This window comes from Lottia gigantea (genome assembly GCF_000327385.1).
Source record: "Lottia gigantea unplaced genomic scaffold LOTGIsca_37, whole genome shotgun sequence".
In the NCBI taxonomy this organism is placed as follows: domain Eukaryota; kingdom Metazoa; phylum Mollusca; class Gastropoda; family Lottiidae; genus Lottia; species Lottia gigantea.
In genome coordinates, this window is record NW_008709259.1 from 213,788 (window position 1) to 230,517 (window position 16,730).

At 34.2% G+C, this 16,730-nt stretch overlaps 3 protein-coding genes across 3 annotated transcripts; 1 reads left to right on the plus strand and 2 right to left on the minus strand.

The window, feature by feature from the left end:
* Positions 1-1,029: 1,029 nt before the first annotated feature.
* Positions 1,030-1,425, plus strand: LOTGIDRAFT_121483 (hypothetical protein; the record flags this gene model as incomplete). The annotated part of the gene is made up of 1 exon (XM_009059008.1): positions 1,030-1,425. A coding segment is annotated over one exon (396 nt), but the record flags the coding sequence as incomplete, so codon positions are not given.
* A 4,805-nt stretch (positions 1,426-6,230) lies between these two features.
* LOTGIDRAFT_233255 (hypothetical protein) lies at positions 6,231-8,028 on the minus strand. The gene is made up of 4 exons (XM_009059009.1): positions 7,888-8,028; positions 7,541-7,624; positions 7,089-7,148; positions 6,231-6,692 (listed from the first exon to the last, which is right to left on the minus strand). The coding sequence occupies exons 1-4, from the start codon at positions 7,987-7,989 to the stop codon at positions 6,612-6,614; spliced, it is 327 nt and encodes a 108-aa protein (XP_009057257.1). The 5' UTR covers positions 7,990-8,028; the 3' UTR covers positions 6,231-6,611.
* Positions 8,029-8,244: 216 nt separating this feature from the next.
* Positions 8,245-12,076, minus strand: LOTGIDRAFT_217112 (hypothetical protein). Its single transcript, XM_009059010.1, has 3 exons — positions 12,023-12,076; positions 10,166-10,311; positions 8,245-9,871 (listed from the first exon to the last, which is right to left on the minus strand). Exon 3 carries the CDS (start codon positions 9,476-9,478, stop codon positions 8,453-8,455), a length of 1,026 nt encoding a protein of 341 aa, XP_009057258.1. The 5' UTR covers positions 9,479-9,871; positions 10,166-10,311; positions 12,023-12,076; the 3' UTR covers positions 8,245-8,452.
* Positions 12,077-16,730: the final 4,654 nt, after the last annotated feature.

The window sequence follows — 16,730 nt, forward strand, 5'->3', positions numbered from 1 at the left end:
GGGGATTTTTTTTAAGGGGGCTCAACTATAGTGACTCAACAAGCCATTTATATCATCTAAATTTTTTAGGGGGGGGGGGCAAAATTTTCTAAGGGGGGGCTGCCCCATCCCCTGTCCCCCCCTCCCCCTTCTAGCTATGGGCCTGTATCAGGGTCCGTCTTCATTAGACCAATTTAGTTTCAATTTTTTTCTAAAGGGTAGCCTGTCTTGCATTGTTACAATCGTGGAAGTGAAGATTCATAAGGTTTTTGAACTGCTGATATAGGTTCTTATATTTTATATTTTCAGAGGAAACGAGAAAGTTTAAAGTCAGCTGCATCAAAATCAAGTTTAGACACTGTTGATGAATCTCCAACGAGAAAAGTGTCTCAAGGTGACATCGATATCAACCAATCCCATTTAAAATCAGGCAATCCTAAAGAAGTTCTCAGGAACAAGTTGTTCAAATACTTGGAGGAGGGCAAGGACGAGGAAATTAAGAAATGTTTAGAAAACAATGTACCTGTGAACATTGGAGACTTGAAATCTGACGCTTACCGGAGACCCAACACAAGAGAAAATGTACTTCATGTGGCCCTTACCCATAAAAGAAACGAATTAGCTCGATATATTATTGAAAGACTTTCGGATACTGGTTTAGATTTACTTGTGCAAAATTTCGATGTAAACTTGGCAACTGCTCATGGTGTTAAGAATGTTACTCATCAAGCCACGGAGCTGCATGATCTGTCCTTAGTCAAATTAATCGTCAGCAAGATTAGGAATAAGGACAGACTCTTGAAATCGCTGAATGAAGAAAGTCCTGTGCAAATTGAAGGGCAAAGACCTCGAACATTCCCATGTTTACATCTAGCTGCCTTTCATGGATTTACTGATTTAGTGGATTATTTCTTGGATTGTGGTGTTGCCGTCAATCATCTTAATGCTAAGAAAGATACAGCTCTGTTGTGGGCAGCGAGATGGGGTCGCGTAGACACTGTAAAGAGTTTGTTGAAACGAGGAGCAGATCCAGGTATTGAAAATGATAAAGGCTCAACAGCTCTCTATTGGGCAGTTCGTTATGGTCATACAGAAACTGTTCAGATTCTTTTAACACAAGGCAAAGCAAATCCTCATCAAACCAGAAAGCTTGGTCTGGTGGCCCCAATTGTCTTGGCCTCAGCTTTAGGGTACAATGATATTGTTAAGATTCTCTTGGACAATGGAGCTCATGTGAATCACCTGATTCGGGGAAAGGAGATGCCAGTACATCATGCAGCAAGAGAAGGTCACGTAGACGTCTTGAAGACGCTGATCAACAAAGGGGCAGATTTTGACAAAACTGACGAAAGAGGCGACACTGCACTTCTTCTGGGGGCGAAGTTTGGACATCCCAAAGTAGTGCAGACTCTAATTCAAAGTGGTGCCAATATGAAGCAAAAGAATCTCCTAGGTGAAGATATTTGGGTTCATGCTGTTAATAACTCACAAGAATTCTCTGCCACATTAATACAGACTTTATTGGACATTGGCTTGTTAGCACCTGAGCCAAGCAATAAAGACTTGATCAGGGTTAAATGCTCAAAGTCTCCTCTCTTCCATGCTGCTATGGCAGGAGCGTGTGATAAGATCGAACACTTTCTATCTCTCAAGCTTGATCCAGCTGAACCCGACGAAGAAGGAAATACGTTCCTTATGGTTGCTGCATTGCATGACCAACAGGAAGTAATTCGAAAGTTTTATAAACTTGCCAACATCGATGCACAGAATCTCAAGGGAAATACAGCTCTTCACATCGCATGTCTTCAAGGCTACCATGACACAATAACAGTTTTGATTGACAAAAAGGCAAAAGCAAACATTAAGAATAAAAATGGCGAGACTGCTCTTCATGTCGCAGCATATTCCAAATCAATCCGACCTCACACGGTTAAAAAGTTGATCAATCATGTCATTAAGACCAATGCTTGGGAAAGTCTCAATGTCCCTGACGGGGAGGGAAAGAATCCCCTTCACATTGCTGCCAAATACGCACCACCTGAAATCCTATGGGAATTTCGATTTGTTCGATACAAAGATCTGGACAATGAAGGGAACAATGCTATTCATGCTGCTGTCAGACCAAAGCATGAAGAGGCTTTCCTGGTAATGATGGATATTTATGATACAATGAAACGAGACGCCGATATCAACCAGCAGAATAAACAAGAGGAATCTGTTCTTCATTTGGCTGCAATGCAATGCTTCGGTGATGGAGTCAAAAAGCTGATTCTTTACGGTGCAGACTTATCATTACAAGATGCAAATGGTGATACAGTTCTGCATCGATTAACTCGAGCATCTGTTGAAGATCGCGATCATGCCGAGGCTTATCTTGAAATATTTGATATTGTGATGGATGAAGCAGTGAAATGGTGGTGCATCAAACGTTACATGGATTTTCCCGATGATAAGGAAGAAATCAAACTAATCAAAAGAAAATCGATCCTTGAGCTAACAAAACATATCTACAACAAAAGCGACCTAAGCGTTCTTTCCTTAGCATGTACTCTTGGAGCTCCTGAGGTTATCCAGAAACTCACTCAGATGAAGGACGTTTTATATTTCGAAATTCAAAAAGGAAACGGAAAGTCTTTAACCAAACGATACGACGTGACGCACTTAACTCCACTGACTAATAATTCAGTGACAGGACTCTGTAGAAATACTCGTGTTGTACCGCGACCATCTTGTATTGAATGGCTTCTTTCAGCAGATAAACTTGAAAATGCCTCCTATATTCTAGATCTACCTCCTATGGCATACATCGAAAAATCTTATTCGTCGATTGCAGCTTGGACTTATGTCCTTATAATGGCTCTTCATCTTATACATATGATAATCTTCAGTTACTGTGGAGTGCATATACAGGATTACCGCCGGACTAACAGCACCAATAACGATATTAATGTATCCAAAACTATGTTATATTTTACTGCCGTCGAACCTTCGTTTATCATTATATACTTTGCATATGAAATGGTTAAAAATTGGTGTTTGGGAGAACAAACTGTGAAACTCAAACTCAAAAGAGGCAGAACCAATACACTAGAATCGATTATAAATCCTTTGGGAACAATCTTCAGTGTAGCTTATGCTGTACTGGTTCTGGTATGGATGATCCTTTACAGTATCGGCAACGTTTATCAAACCTATTTTCTTTCTGTGTCTTTGGGAATAGGCTGGATTATCACCATTGTCTTCACCAAAGGATTCAAACCGGTTCATTATTTCTGGAAAATGATTCAAAACATGATGATCAGGGACATTTCAAAGTTTCTTTTCGTGTACTTGTTTGTGTTGATTGGATTTTCTTTCGCGTTCCATGTGATGTTTCAAGTTTCATCTGGTGTTGTCGAGGATTTTAAGAACCCTTTGTATACCATGTTTCTCATGTTTAACCTCATGTTTGGTATGGATGAAATCTTTACGGATGGCTTCGAAACTAACATGGCCCAAGCTGGCTACACAACAATATTCCCAAAGGTGATATACATCATGTATATGATCTTGGCCACGATTGTCTTGCTAAATCTTCTTATTGCTATGATGAACGACTCTTATTCGGCTACTTTGAGGAGGCAACAAATGCTTTGGAGGATCGAATCAGTTCAGTTGGGTGTCAACATCGAAAAGATGTTACCGTTCACTAACTGGTTGTTCAGTAGAATCAAGCTACATCATGGATTAGTGGTACCAAGTGAGGACAAAACAGAAGAACTAGTATGGTATATTGAAGTGTCGTCCTCCAGTATGGAGAAGATAGAGACCACGACTTTTGTTGATAAGGAAACGGAGCTTATTAACCATCTCAACATCCGACTTACTGCGTTGGATAACAAAATATCTGACCAGATGAAAACATTCCAAAATACTCTTCAGGAAATGCAAAGCATTTTACAAAAACAGAATGATCGTTCGCCGGAGTGATCATACAACCACTTTTAAGTGGACAGTCACATACCTTAGGACTAACTGGTGCTGGTTGATTGGGAGAACAATATGACCACTGTTGATGCCAATCGGAATCATCACTTGTTAAGCTTTAAGTAGCAATCGTGTGCCTTTGTGCCAATATTTTCAAAGCTTCATGGGAAGCTTTGGTTCATCATTGCCATCAAAGAGTTCAGAAGTGGCAGAGGAAAAGGTTAATACGTGTCTGAAATAAGGGTGTCTGATTTAAGCCTAGACCATGTGCACGTAGCGCATTGAGTAATACCAATCTTTAACAAGGATTATCCATAGAGTTTTTTATAGTGTCTAAACATAATTCTGTTGGATTATCGGAGTTGCTAGGATAAACTGAGATTAGGCTAAATGGCCAATTCATGTCAACTTTGTTTCATTCCATATTCTCAGGGTTTTATATCTGATTTCTTAGCACTACAATTCAGTTTACTGAATTGCTGTATGCTCTTTAATGTTTACAAGGTTTAGATAGATAATCTCTCAAATACCCAAGTTACCAGACAATGATATTGCCATGGCAACTTAAATGAATATGAAAATATTGCCATGTCAATTGTTGTTGATTTTGTTAAGTCTCTAACTAACTGTGATACACCATCATGTATATAAGTGTTTTTTAAAGGTTATAAATGGAATATCTATTAAAATATGAATCTAAATTAATATTTAATAATATTACATAAATATATTTTTTATAATTATCTATGTATAATTCTGGTGTTATAAATGAGATTCTATATTAACTGCTGATATACATATTTCTACTGGTATTTATATGCATTCAAGTTCCTGTGTATATTTTATGTAACGTAAATGTGTCTATGACATAGACTCTATGTATCTGTATTGTGTATCACAAAATAACAACTGCTGATACAAATCTTTATAACACTGATATTTTTAAGTTAGACCCATGTGTCTTTTTGTATCTGTATTATTAATATTATATATAAAACAAAATAACTGCTGATATAAAACTTTTAAACACTGATATTTTTATTAGTATATCTTTCAATGTGTCTTTATGTATCTGTATTATTAATATTAGAAACACAAAAAAACTGCTGATATAAATCTTTTTAACACTGATATTTTTAAGGTAAACAAATGTGTCTGTATGTGCATGTATCTGTATTATTAATATTGGAAACACAAAATAACTGCTGATATAAAACTTTTTAACACTGATATTTTTATTAATATCTCTTTCAATGTGTCTTTATGTATCTGTATTGGAATGTTATAAATGTGATACAAGATTATGTACCACACAATAATGACTGCTGATATAAAACTAACATTTTTAAACAGACCCATGTGTCAATGTATTTATGTATCTGTGTTATTAATATTGGAAATGTCATACAAGATTATGTATCCCAACTGCTGATATGTTACCTTTAAATACTTTTAAAAGAATGTGTCTCCTTTGTATATGCTATTTACATTTAAGTATAACATTACAGCCATTCATTTTACAAGCATGTATACATATCTTGCTATTTGGATAGTTAAAAAAAATAGTTGATGATACTGAAGTGATATTTAGTTTACCTGCTGCAATATAAGAAACAAAGTTTTTTTTTTATATATTTATTAATAAATTAACTTGAAATATTGCATAATAAATTTACTGAATAACAGTATTTTTGATGTTAAAATAGTGCTCAATACATCAATTGATTGGGGTGTGGATTGGACATGATTAAATAGGTGGGTGGTATTATATACACTTCCCGAAACTCATGTGTTAATACAGCTTATGTTTTAACATTTATAAATAAATACTTGGTGTTAGTTTGGGTTGCATTAAATTTAATCTTTAATTGGTAAGTATGAAGGTACACGCATGTGGGTTGGCGGCAGCCCTGTCGCTATGGTGGGGTCTGTAGGGGATGGTCCCGTGCAAGTGAGAATTAAGCCCCAGCAAAACCTTCTTTAGTTTAGCAGAGATTGATTCATTTACAGTGTCTTTGTACAAAATCAAAAAGATATGTTTTTGGCAGCTCAAAATTGTCAGAAATGAGTTATCTGGGCCTTTAATTCTTCAAAATTCAACAGTACAAAATCTGAGCCCTAGGACCATATCATTTCTGGCGACGGGGCTGGTTGGTTGGTTGGGACAACTTGGCAAGCTGGATTAATATCATTCCAGAAGCAACTCAATGAGATGTACACGTGCAAATAAGGAAATAAGGCTTGCTCCCGGCACAGCTTGATGATAAAACTTCCAGGAGCACACATTTTGGATTTAAAATTTATTTCCTTTCACACACTTACACTACATATCAAACAAATTTCTATACAATTTTTCACACATTAACAATTCTCTAAGATGGGTTCCAGGTATTAAGTTTGGCGTGAATTTAGGCATTTTGAAAACACTTGCCTGTCAATCTTGCCTGTAAGTTATGTTCATGTCAAGCCTTTTATATATTTGATAAGCTTGCATCTAAAAGTTCACATGAACTAAGGAATTACTATATTTGCATAACAGCATGGTATTTGAAAATATTCACATAACAGCAGGGTTTTGAAAAATATTCACATATTAGCATAGTTTTTCAAGATGTTCACATAACAGCATGGTATTTGAAAATATTCACATAATATCAATTAGTTGCCTATGAAAATTTTTTTCCCTCATCACTTTCTCTCCATATACGTTTATTTCTCCATTTTTCATAATCAATTTTCTTATATGACTGAAAAAAAAGAAGGTTACAAATTTCAATTACCCATCAGATTGTGATGTTTTAAAGTTTAATTGTTTTTGTCTTCCCAGTCAAAATAACAGAAATGGAATTCTTGATCCCTCTGATCTAGTGATATAGACTGGATTAATATATGACAATACCAGACCAGTGGTCTTATCTGTTGTCAAAATAGGACAGAATCCATCTACAATCCCCTCAAAAAATAAGTAATAATCCATTAAACTAAGTAATTTTGAAACAGGCTTAGATGCATGCTTCAATAATTACATAGTTTAATGGATATATCATCTTATATAGAGATTCTATTCTTTAGTCATGGCATCTTGTAAGTCCAACTGATGAATATATACACTTGTTAAACAAGTTTGAGACTTGGTCACTTACCTCCACCAATTCTTTTTCATGTTTGTTTCTTTCCTGATATTCTTCCTCACTTATTGGAACCTTAAACATTGAAAGTTTCAGGCAAATACAATTTCATGGCACCTTAATATTACACACCAAAAAAGTACCGCATGTCTGATGATTTTAAATGAGTCATCTTTACTCATTATTCCAACAGACCCAACAGCTTTGTAGAATTTAATTTAATCTTATAACTGACTTTGGCATATTCATCCAACCACAGACATAAGCTCCTACCCTATTACTAATTAGTTTAGCAGAACAATTTCCATTTTTGAGATGAGGTACAACTAATGCACCAAAATGGCGAATCTGACCCTTTTGGTTTGTTTTGGTGTCTTGTTTCCTTGTCTACTGCCAGGTTAAGGGCTATAGGTTTAACTATGCCATCAATTGATATGTACAAGATACCAATATTAATTTTTTTTTACCTGAACTGTTTCCACAGTCGTTTTAAACTCATATCTAATACTACATATCTCTTTCAAACCGAATGATCCTATGACCACAAACAACTGAAAATATGATCAAAAGTGTAGTCACTTCTTCGTTTACAAGTCAAATTTGTAGGGACAGAGATGACAACAATATAATGTACACTTAAGTCTTGATAGTTGCACATTCATCTGAAAACATCCGTTATAGTTAAGTATTAGGGAGATGTTGCTTTAGTGGGGCGATATTGCATGGTTACGTTTTCGTCTGAGGTCGATCAGACCAATATTTCTTTTATTGTCATTTACTGATCGGAACGTCTGAATATAATGGGTATGCTTACAATGAATGGCAGTCCTTCTCTGAAGAATTTAGATTTTGTTTGTTTTTGCAACTGTTCTTTCCACTGAGCCCACCTTCGAGAAAATAACTTGTTCACATTCATTTTGTTTACATGGAAGCCGCCATTAAAGCTGCAACTTCGTACCCAGCAATGCGAATATGATATAGCCTAGTCCGTATCCAATTGTTCCTTCAGTTTTATACATTTCTATGGTTTTATTAAAGTCATCCTAGGTGACTGACCCAGGATCGCTACCATACAGTAGGCCTACATAATTATGGTTGTAGCAGTGTCTTGATATATAGGCATTTATGAGAGGCAACATCCAAATGGCATATTCAAAAAAAAAAAAAATTTATAGTAATAAATTTATTGAAGCAACACACTATTTTTCTACACAACTTAAATTAATACAATAACCCAGAGAGTATCCCAGAGACTAGCTCTTGTCCATGGCAGGAGGTCACTCTGGAAAATTAAATTTTTAGACAACACTTCAGTCAGTTATTTCCCTTTTAAATTGGCAATTCAAACAGGATAACCCAAAACATCCAACAAAAAACTTTTAACTTCTTCTACTATTTATCATTTTTTTCACTTTAGCTGAAGAATATTTTAACGATTTAATAATACCAGCTGTTAAAATACCTTTAGTACTTTGTTTGAAACTAGACGATTTCACTATATCAGAAATGGCTTTCCTAACATGATCACAGCAATAGCTATCATGGGCATAGGCTCTCAAAATCTCTTCATAATCCTCATAACGTCCCTGTTGATACTTATATTCAATGAGAATTTGGTGAACACCACCGGGTAACAGATTTAAGTGATGCCATTGTGACTGGATATTAGGATATTGTTCAAATTTACCAGCAGATTTGAACCAATGTATATGCTCTTCGTTATCCAGTATAGGTTCATACAGTTTGCGAAAATGTTCTAAATTTGGCGCAACAATTTTCCTAATTTTCTGTTGGTCTTCCCCAATAGACATTCGTATGTCCCCACTATATGAAAGACCAGTAATAGTCTCATAGAGTTCAACCTCAGTGAAAGTTTCTGGTAAAAGCAATAAGGCACTATGAATAGCACTATTCAAATTCATATTTATAGCGTTTTTGAGGTCAGAGTTAATAGGCGATTTAATGAAATTGACTGGTTTATGAAGACGCCCACTGACATACAACGTCTCCCAATCTAAGAGATCTGTTATGACTTTATCGGTGCTAATAATTCCATATTTGATAAGTCTATTTTCAAATGGTATCAAAGTATTGAAATATACTCCCGCACCAAATTTCTCTTGGATGTTGGCAATTTTTTTAGCGCCAAATAACTTCAGGAAGGAATAATGGCTCCTATTCATTTCTAGATTTTCTTGATGCCACACTAAGGGATCTTCCACTACAAAAACAAAATCCAACATATTTTTATCTTTTGATGGATGTCCTTCTTGTTGGAACACTGCAGATCCATAAGAAAATGCCATTTCGATCCCTTTTGGGAAAGAAGGTAAAATACGTTTGTAGATTGCAGTGTTTGATTGTATTTCAACTAGAGAAGAACAAAATCTGACAAAATGCGACATATTGGAAATTCAATTAAAATTACCAGTTAACTAAAAAATGCACGGTTTTTGAATTAATTTTCAGCAATATTATGTTAGTTCAAAGTGTCTCTATTTTACATTATCATTTTCGTCTCTTTCAAACACACCCATTCCCGAAACAGAAGAACTTTTAATCATTTCAAGTTTCCTTTGACCTTGTCGAAACACATATTCTATTTTCATAATATCGTTTTTAGGGATTTTTGCATTTTTACGAAATTCGCTTCTGATGTGACTTTCAAATCCAGGCTTTCCTTTTGTTTCTCTTAAAAACTCTCTGTACAAGGATAGAACTTGAAGCTGCAGTTTACTATATCGAGGCATTCTCAATTTTTAATACAACAGCAACCCTCCAATTGTTCATTTTCACACCTGAAAAATGCAAAAATTGAATAGGCATGAGAAAAATGAAGGTTGTCTATAATTCTCAAGTTAATTAAATCTTGTGAGAACAAAAATTAAATCTAACAAAGAATCTAGCAGTTGAAGATTAGATGAATCAATAAGTTTTGTTTCCATTGTAGTCCGAAATCAATTATAATCAACATGAGTTGCCCCCCTTGAATGGAAAATTTGTGGAATATTCTTTCACGTTTAAGAAGACAAACATTAATATACTTGGTCGTTTTCAAAAAAGACAATTCTGTTGACTGAGAAAATGTCTACCTTGAAGTTATTTGTCGCTGTGCATGCAGGTTTGTTCAGTATTTTCTATTTTTCACCTGCTTTACAATAATTTTCAATTTTTACTTCTCCTGTTTTATGTGAGCTTCCTAAAATTTGGTAATTGTGTATATTTATGATATAGACATCTGAAACGAAATAATATCAAAATCAAAACATTTTATAATGTTTTTTTCAGTTTTTCTTCTTAAAATGATTAATGTATTATGATTAAAAATATTTGAAACAAAAAAATAATTACATTTATGTATTTTTATATTATAGGTGCTGGATATCATTCCCTTAGAAAAGAAAAAGAATATAAAGATGTTTGTAGAATAGCATGTTTACAAGTAAGAAAACCAAATATCAATTAATCAAATATTATAAACTTTGGAGCATGATTATTGATTAAAATTTGGAGACTTGTTTTTGGCTCGAACATAATATGCAACATGCAAAACCATTCTAACCCTTTCCAAATATGCACTAATTGCAGTTTTGCACCCAAGGAACATCTATATTTTATTTAAATTTGTCTAGGATAGGTTAAAAATTCTGAGCATGATTAGGCCTAAATTGATCTCACTGTTTGATTATTTTATATTTTGGTTCTATTTTCAGGCAATGGAACTTCTGAAAAGAAATTTCTCTGCAGTTGATGCTGTTACTGAGGCCACTGTTTCTTTGGAGGTAGGACTTCATAATCATTGAGGCTCTAATGTAACTTATCTATTTTTTTACCTTAATTGTAGACAATCTATTTGTATGATTTTCATTCTGGAGAGTGGTATAAATAATAATTTGAGTTAGCATTTCTATGGATCCTTATGTAAGAGGGTCGAGTAAGGGTCAAACTATCGTCCAGGATGCTCAAAAGCAATTCTTTACCAATGTTACCAGGCGAGCCTTAACCCTTTCAATTCTAGCAGGCAGTTTACCGGCCACATGATTAGGCACTATATATCCAAGCAGTCGTTACAAAGTAACCTAACACTCTGTTAACCTCATTCATTTTAAGTTATATAAGCTTAAGCTTATTACTTGGAGTTCTGGCCATGTATTCTCAAAACTATCTTAGCGCTAGGATGTCCTAGCACCAAGATCTTTTCAAGAATATGTGACCGGGGTATTTGAGGGTTTTTTTTTCATTTACACTCAATGTTCACATGGTTAAGTCTAGGGAAATACCACTGTTTATAGCTGGTAAAGCAAATATTTTGACAGTTATATTTTTTGATATTTTTATTCAACAGAATGCTATGTGTACTAATGCTGGAACAGGTTCAAGTTTAACTCTAGATGGTACGGTCGAATGTGATGCAGGTATAATGGATGGACAGTCTAATTTATTTGGTGCTGTGGGGGCTGTGGAAGGTAGGCCATCTTTCAATTCAGAAATTCCTGTACCAGTCAAATGAAATGAAATGAATAGAGTTTTACGTCTTACTTTTCTACACCATGTGGGCTCAAGAAGATGGCAGTGTATTTTGAGGGAAATTTTTCCAACTGTTGAGGGATCTTTAACGTGCACAGTCTGTAGCACACGGGGCCTCGGTTTATTGTCGCATCCGAACGACTAGACTCTTTATCTATATCACCCCTCTTACCTACATCACTAAGGTTAGCGAGCAAGCAAGCAACCATGGCTCCCTTCAAGGAATTCAAGGGACAAAAGAAATGATCTTGTTACATCTTGGTTTGGAAATGAGGTGTGATCTTTCAGATTTGGAAATTGAGATGTATGCCTCTTAGCAAAGCGAGAAAAGTCAACTATCAATTTTTTTTTTTGTATATATGCCTGAAGTTGTGTGTCATTTTGTAGCCCTACTCGAAATTTGAATATCAAGTTTCACTTACAATTTTTAACTGAATACAAAAAATTTGATTTTGTTAATTTTCTTTAGGTGTTCAAAATCCCATCAGAGCAGCCCAGAAACTGGTAAATCTTCAACAGGAAGGTGTCATGTCACTGGGAAGAATTCCCCCAAGGTGAGTTCTTTCCCCTTTGTTCTAAATTGCTATCCTGGTGAGCAAATGGCATCATGACATACAACGTACAACTGGTTGGTGCTTCCTTGAGGTTATTTTGAAATTATTATTTTCAAAAAGCTAAAATGAAGTATTCTTATTTAGTATTTTAGTTGGTCTAGGTGCCAGAAAATGGTGTAATGACAATGGTGTTGAAGTATGTGATCCAGCTTTATTAGTGACAGGTTTGTTTAATGCCAACTATTTTAGGCTTTCCTCTTTTTATAATAACACAAAAAAATTGCCATATATTTTTACATTCATATATCCTTTTTAGAAATAATTACTGTTTGATTAGGGTTCCTCAAACTTGCATTTGACAGAGTTTCTGGATTATATTAAGGAAATAAAGATAAACAAATCCTTGCAGTGTGCAATGAGAGCATCTGTTTATTGATATCTGACTGACTATAAGCTCTTTATAATTTTGAAACACCCGATGGTACTCTTTGTTTGAGAAGTTCACTGCCATATATTTATTGCCTATGATTTTGTCTTGCTTTGAATGAAATATTTGAATTTAATTTTATTATGTTACCATTTATTATTTTGAAATACCCAATTATAACAAAAATTTTAACAAATTATTTTTAGATACCTCCAAAAGAATGCATTTAAAGTATTCAAGAAAAATGGAATCACAGATAAAGAAGGCAGAAATCATCAAGAAAATTAAGGTACTCTTTCATAGATGTGCTATTTCTAATCATGTTGGATGTAAAAGAGACTTTGGAATTGGAACGGAAATTGTCAGGATCGACTCAGAAGCGGCAGGTCAACTGTGGCTTTCTACAATTCAATTCAGCAATCCAGCCTTTGAGATAAATTTCCTCTTTCAGAAGGTATAAATTTGGAGTCTTAAGCTTTTCTAACTTGTCCAAAAAAAAACCTGACCTTTTAATTTCCATTTCTATTTTAGGTTGAGATAGATGATATTAATGCTACTGAGAAAAAAGAAGAAGAAAACCACAAACCAATCAATGATACAGAACTATTAAAAGAAATAAAGGATACAGTAAAGGACAAGGAAGTCATCAAAGGGATACAGAATACAGTAGGCTCTGTAAAGGACCAGGAAGTCACCAAAGGGATACAGGAGACAGTAGGCTCTGTAAAGGACCAGGAAGTCATCAAAGGGATACAGGATACAGTAGGTTCTGTAAAGGACCAGGAAGTCATCAAAGGGATACAGGATACAGTGGGAGCTATCTGTGTTGACTATCAGGGAAATGTAGCAGCTTCATCTTCAAGTGGAGGACTTTGGTTAAAACACTCTGGAAGAATTGGTCCTGTATGTTATTTTGGTATTTTTTTCCTTAAATCGACATACAGCATGAATATTGTCTTTACCAATTTACAGTGCTGAATTCTAGCTATCTGTATCACTTTTAGAATTGAAACCAGAGTCTGGTTTTTACAATTCATAAACATTTATTGGGTGGGTTAGACTACCAGGGTATTATGAACTATCTTGACTTCAGTAATTAGAGATGACGGCATTACATTAATAAAAGCTGCATATTGGAAACCAGACATATGATATGATTTTGAGTCTGCAAACTGATACGAATAAATTCTCAAAGAACATCATTATTACCGGTAATACTGATCAAAGTGAAACAAAATGCCTTGTAATATTCAAAAGTTTTTGGTTAGTTTCTATCTTTTTACTTATTCAGATGCAAAATTTCCTATTAAATTTGTTTAAGCTTTTGCAATTGATTATTATTGATTATTATTGAGAGACAGAAATCCAATATTTTGCAGGCAGCAGTTTATGGTGCAGGGTGTTGGGCTAAAAATAGAAAAGGTGACAAACCGGGTGTAGCCGTCTCTACCTCAGGTAATGGTATCAATCTTTTTTTGGATCATTCATTCAGATGAGGTTCGGTTTGTCAATCTGACAGATTGGCCATTAGTAAACAAATAAACCAAATTATCTAAATCAATAATTGCTGTGGACGTAGTTGGCTTGGAAACAACTGTTGGAATATCAGTATAATATATACCAGTCATGATTAGACTTAAAACAATGTCTACCTGCAAAACATTTTAGACTTTGGTGACAATAACGAAACTTTTGCAAAATGGATGCAAAATCTTTTGAAACAAAGACCAAACTGAGAAGTCTTTTTTTTTATTATGTATTTTTAATATTTGTTTTTCATTTTTGCAAATTTTAGTTATAGGCCTAAGTTGTAAATTTGATAGTGTTTTTACTTGCAGGCACTGGAGAAGATATAATGAAATGTTTATTAGGTAAAACATGTGGTGATTCTATACAAACAACAGATAATATACATGAAGCTATAAATACAGTCTTTAAACAGGAATTTATAGGTATGATACCTGAAACTTGTACAAATATAAACACTAATACGAGATTTACCTGCTCAAGGAAACACAGTAGAAATATGTAAAAGTTTTGTATGTGTGGAAAGGATGCTGATTCTAACCTTCTCTGTGAAAATTAAAAAGTTAAAAATGTGTAACTAAAATGAATTTTTTTTTCTACAGGCAACAGTTGTGAAAATGGTAAAAATGGTGGGGTTATTGCTTTAAAAGCAGAAGATATGGATATTGGTAAATCTAATTATTTTTTTTATATTTTGATGTACTAAAAGTTATATTTCTGTTTATTTTATGATTATTATACTATCATGTATCAATAGGTATGCACAATACACCTGATTTAGCTATATATGAGGTTCTATAGCACAGACGGTTACAGCGTTTCTTTACATGACCTCATTTGCTTGATAACGTTGAACAAAATATGGTGGTCGTGGGTTCCCATCTGGATTGGCGTGGTGAGTCTAATGACCTTGAATAAACCATCTTCACTCATAATTCCAGTTGACCCAGCTGTAAATGGGTACGGATAATCCAGGAAAGATCAATGCCAAAAGTTTTGGCCAAGTACCAACTGGTAGAAATGATCCTTAACTGTGAACCTATGTTGTTATCCTTGTAAAATATAGTTGTTGTTTCTTTCAAAACTTTTTATAGATTGATATACAAATATGACACTCTTCTTTCTTAAATATCCTCCCAAATATTATTTCTTTTTGATCTGCACATCATTTGGGTAATAGAATGTTTTAATTTTTACAGTTGAATTAATCTGGGCTCATACTACTAATAGTATGTGTATTGGTTATTATTCTACAATAGATCCCACTCCTAAGGTTAGAAAAAAATACTAGTTGTAGCATTATTTATTTTACTATCAAATATACACAATCAAAATTGTGTTCAAATATGATATTGACATTTTTCCAGACAATCCAGAAAACATATCCGTATAGAAATCAGATAGACATTATTAGCTATGTGGATTTTGAAAAAGTTTACAAACCCAGTTGGAGTACTCGCAGAGTAACATTAGGTGTTGCAGAGGGATCAGTGTGCATTCTCATGCTTAAAGGGATTGTAAAGAAGTTTTCTAAATTTTGTATGTGTAACAGGGACACTGATAGCATCAATTTGCACCTATTTTCAATTAGATTTCAATTCTCAAGTCCACTACAACTAAGCGTTTTTATGCTTATTTGACAAGGCATATTTTGTGATGAGTGACATCATCAAACACAGACCACAGACAACTGCAAATTGGAATGGTGCAAATTTACATAACTTTCTTCACTTTAACCTTTAATCAACTATTGATTTCATCTACTGAGCTAGATATATTTGCCAAACATGGTTGGCTTCAGTAAAAGACTGCATGTTCGTGATTTATTTATTGTACACAAAAGAATATTTTTGCCATTAGAGAAACTCCTAAAGCAGGAATCACCATTAGCATCATTCTCAGTAAATTTCTTTTCTATTTTTAGACATTTATCTCCAGATTACCAAAAGGCAGCCAATCAGGTCACTCTCTATCTATAGAGGGAAAAAACTTTGATTTTAACAATAAATAAAATACAATCTCTACGAAAGCTTATTGTGTTTCTTTTGACTTGAGGTTCGATTCATTTATGTTATCAATCCCAAGAATCATGTATCTGGGTATTACTTAAAACAAAATGTGAAATTAATCATAGCTACACAGAAATTTACCACAGCAAATTGGATATTTTCAGATCAGGCAGTACAGGTATTTTCCAAAAATCTTTCGCAAATCTTTCTCATATGAGATACCAATTTGAAGTTTGAAACCTTTCAATTGACTAAAATATCACATTTTCGATATGCAATATCACGAAAACACCTGAGCCCTTCAATAGACCAATATTATGACTATCACATTCTAGGTACTCAACAAATACAAAAACTTATAACAGTTTCAAGCACAGAGCCTTTCAATAGACCAATATTATGACTATCACATTTTAGGTACTCAACAAATACAAAAACTTCTAACAGTTTCAAGCACAGAGCCTTTCAATACACCAATATTATGACTATCACATTCTAGGTACTCAACAAATACAAAAACTTCTAACAGTTTCAAGCACGGAGCCTTTCAATAGACCAATATTATGATTATCATATTTTTGGTACCCAACAACTACGAAAACACTTCATATTT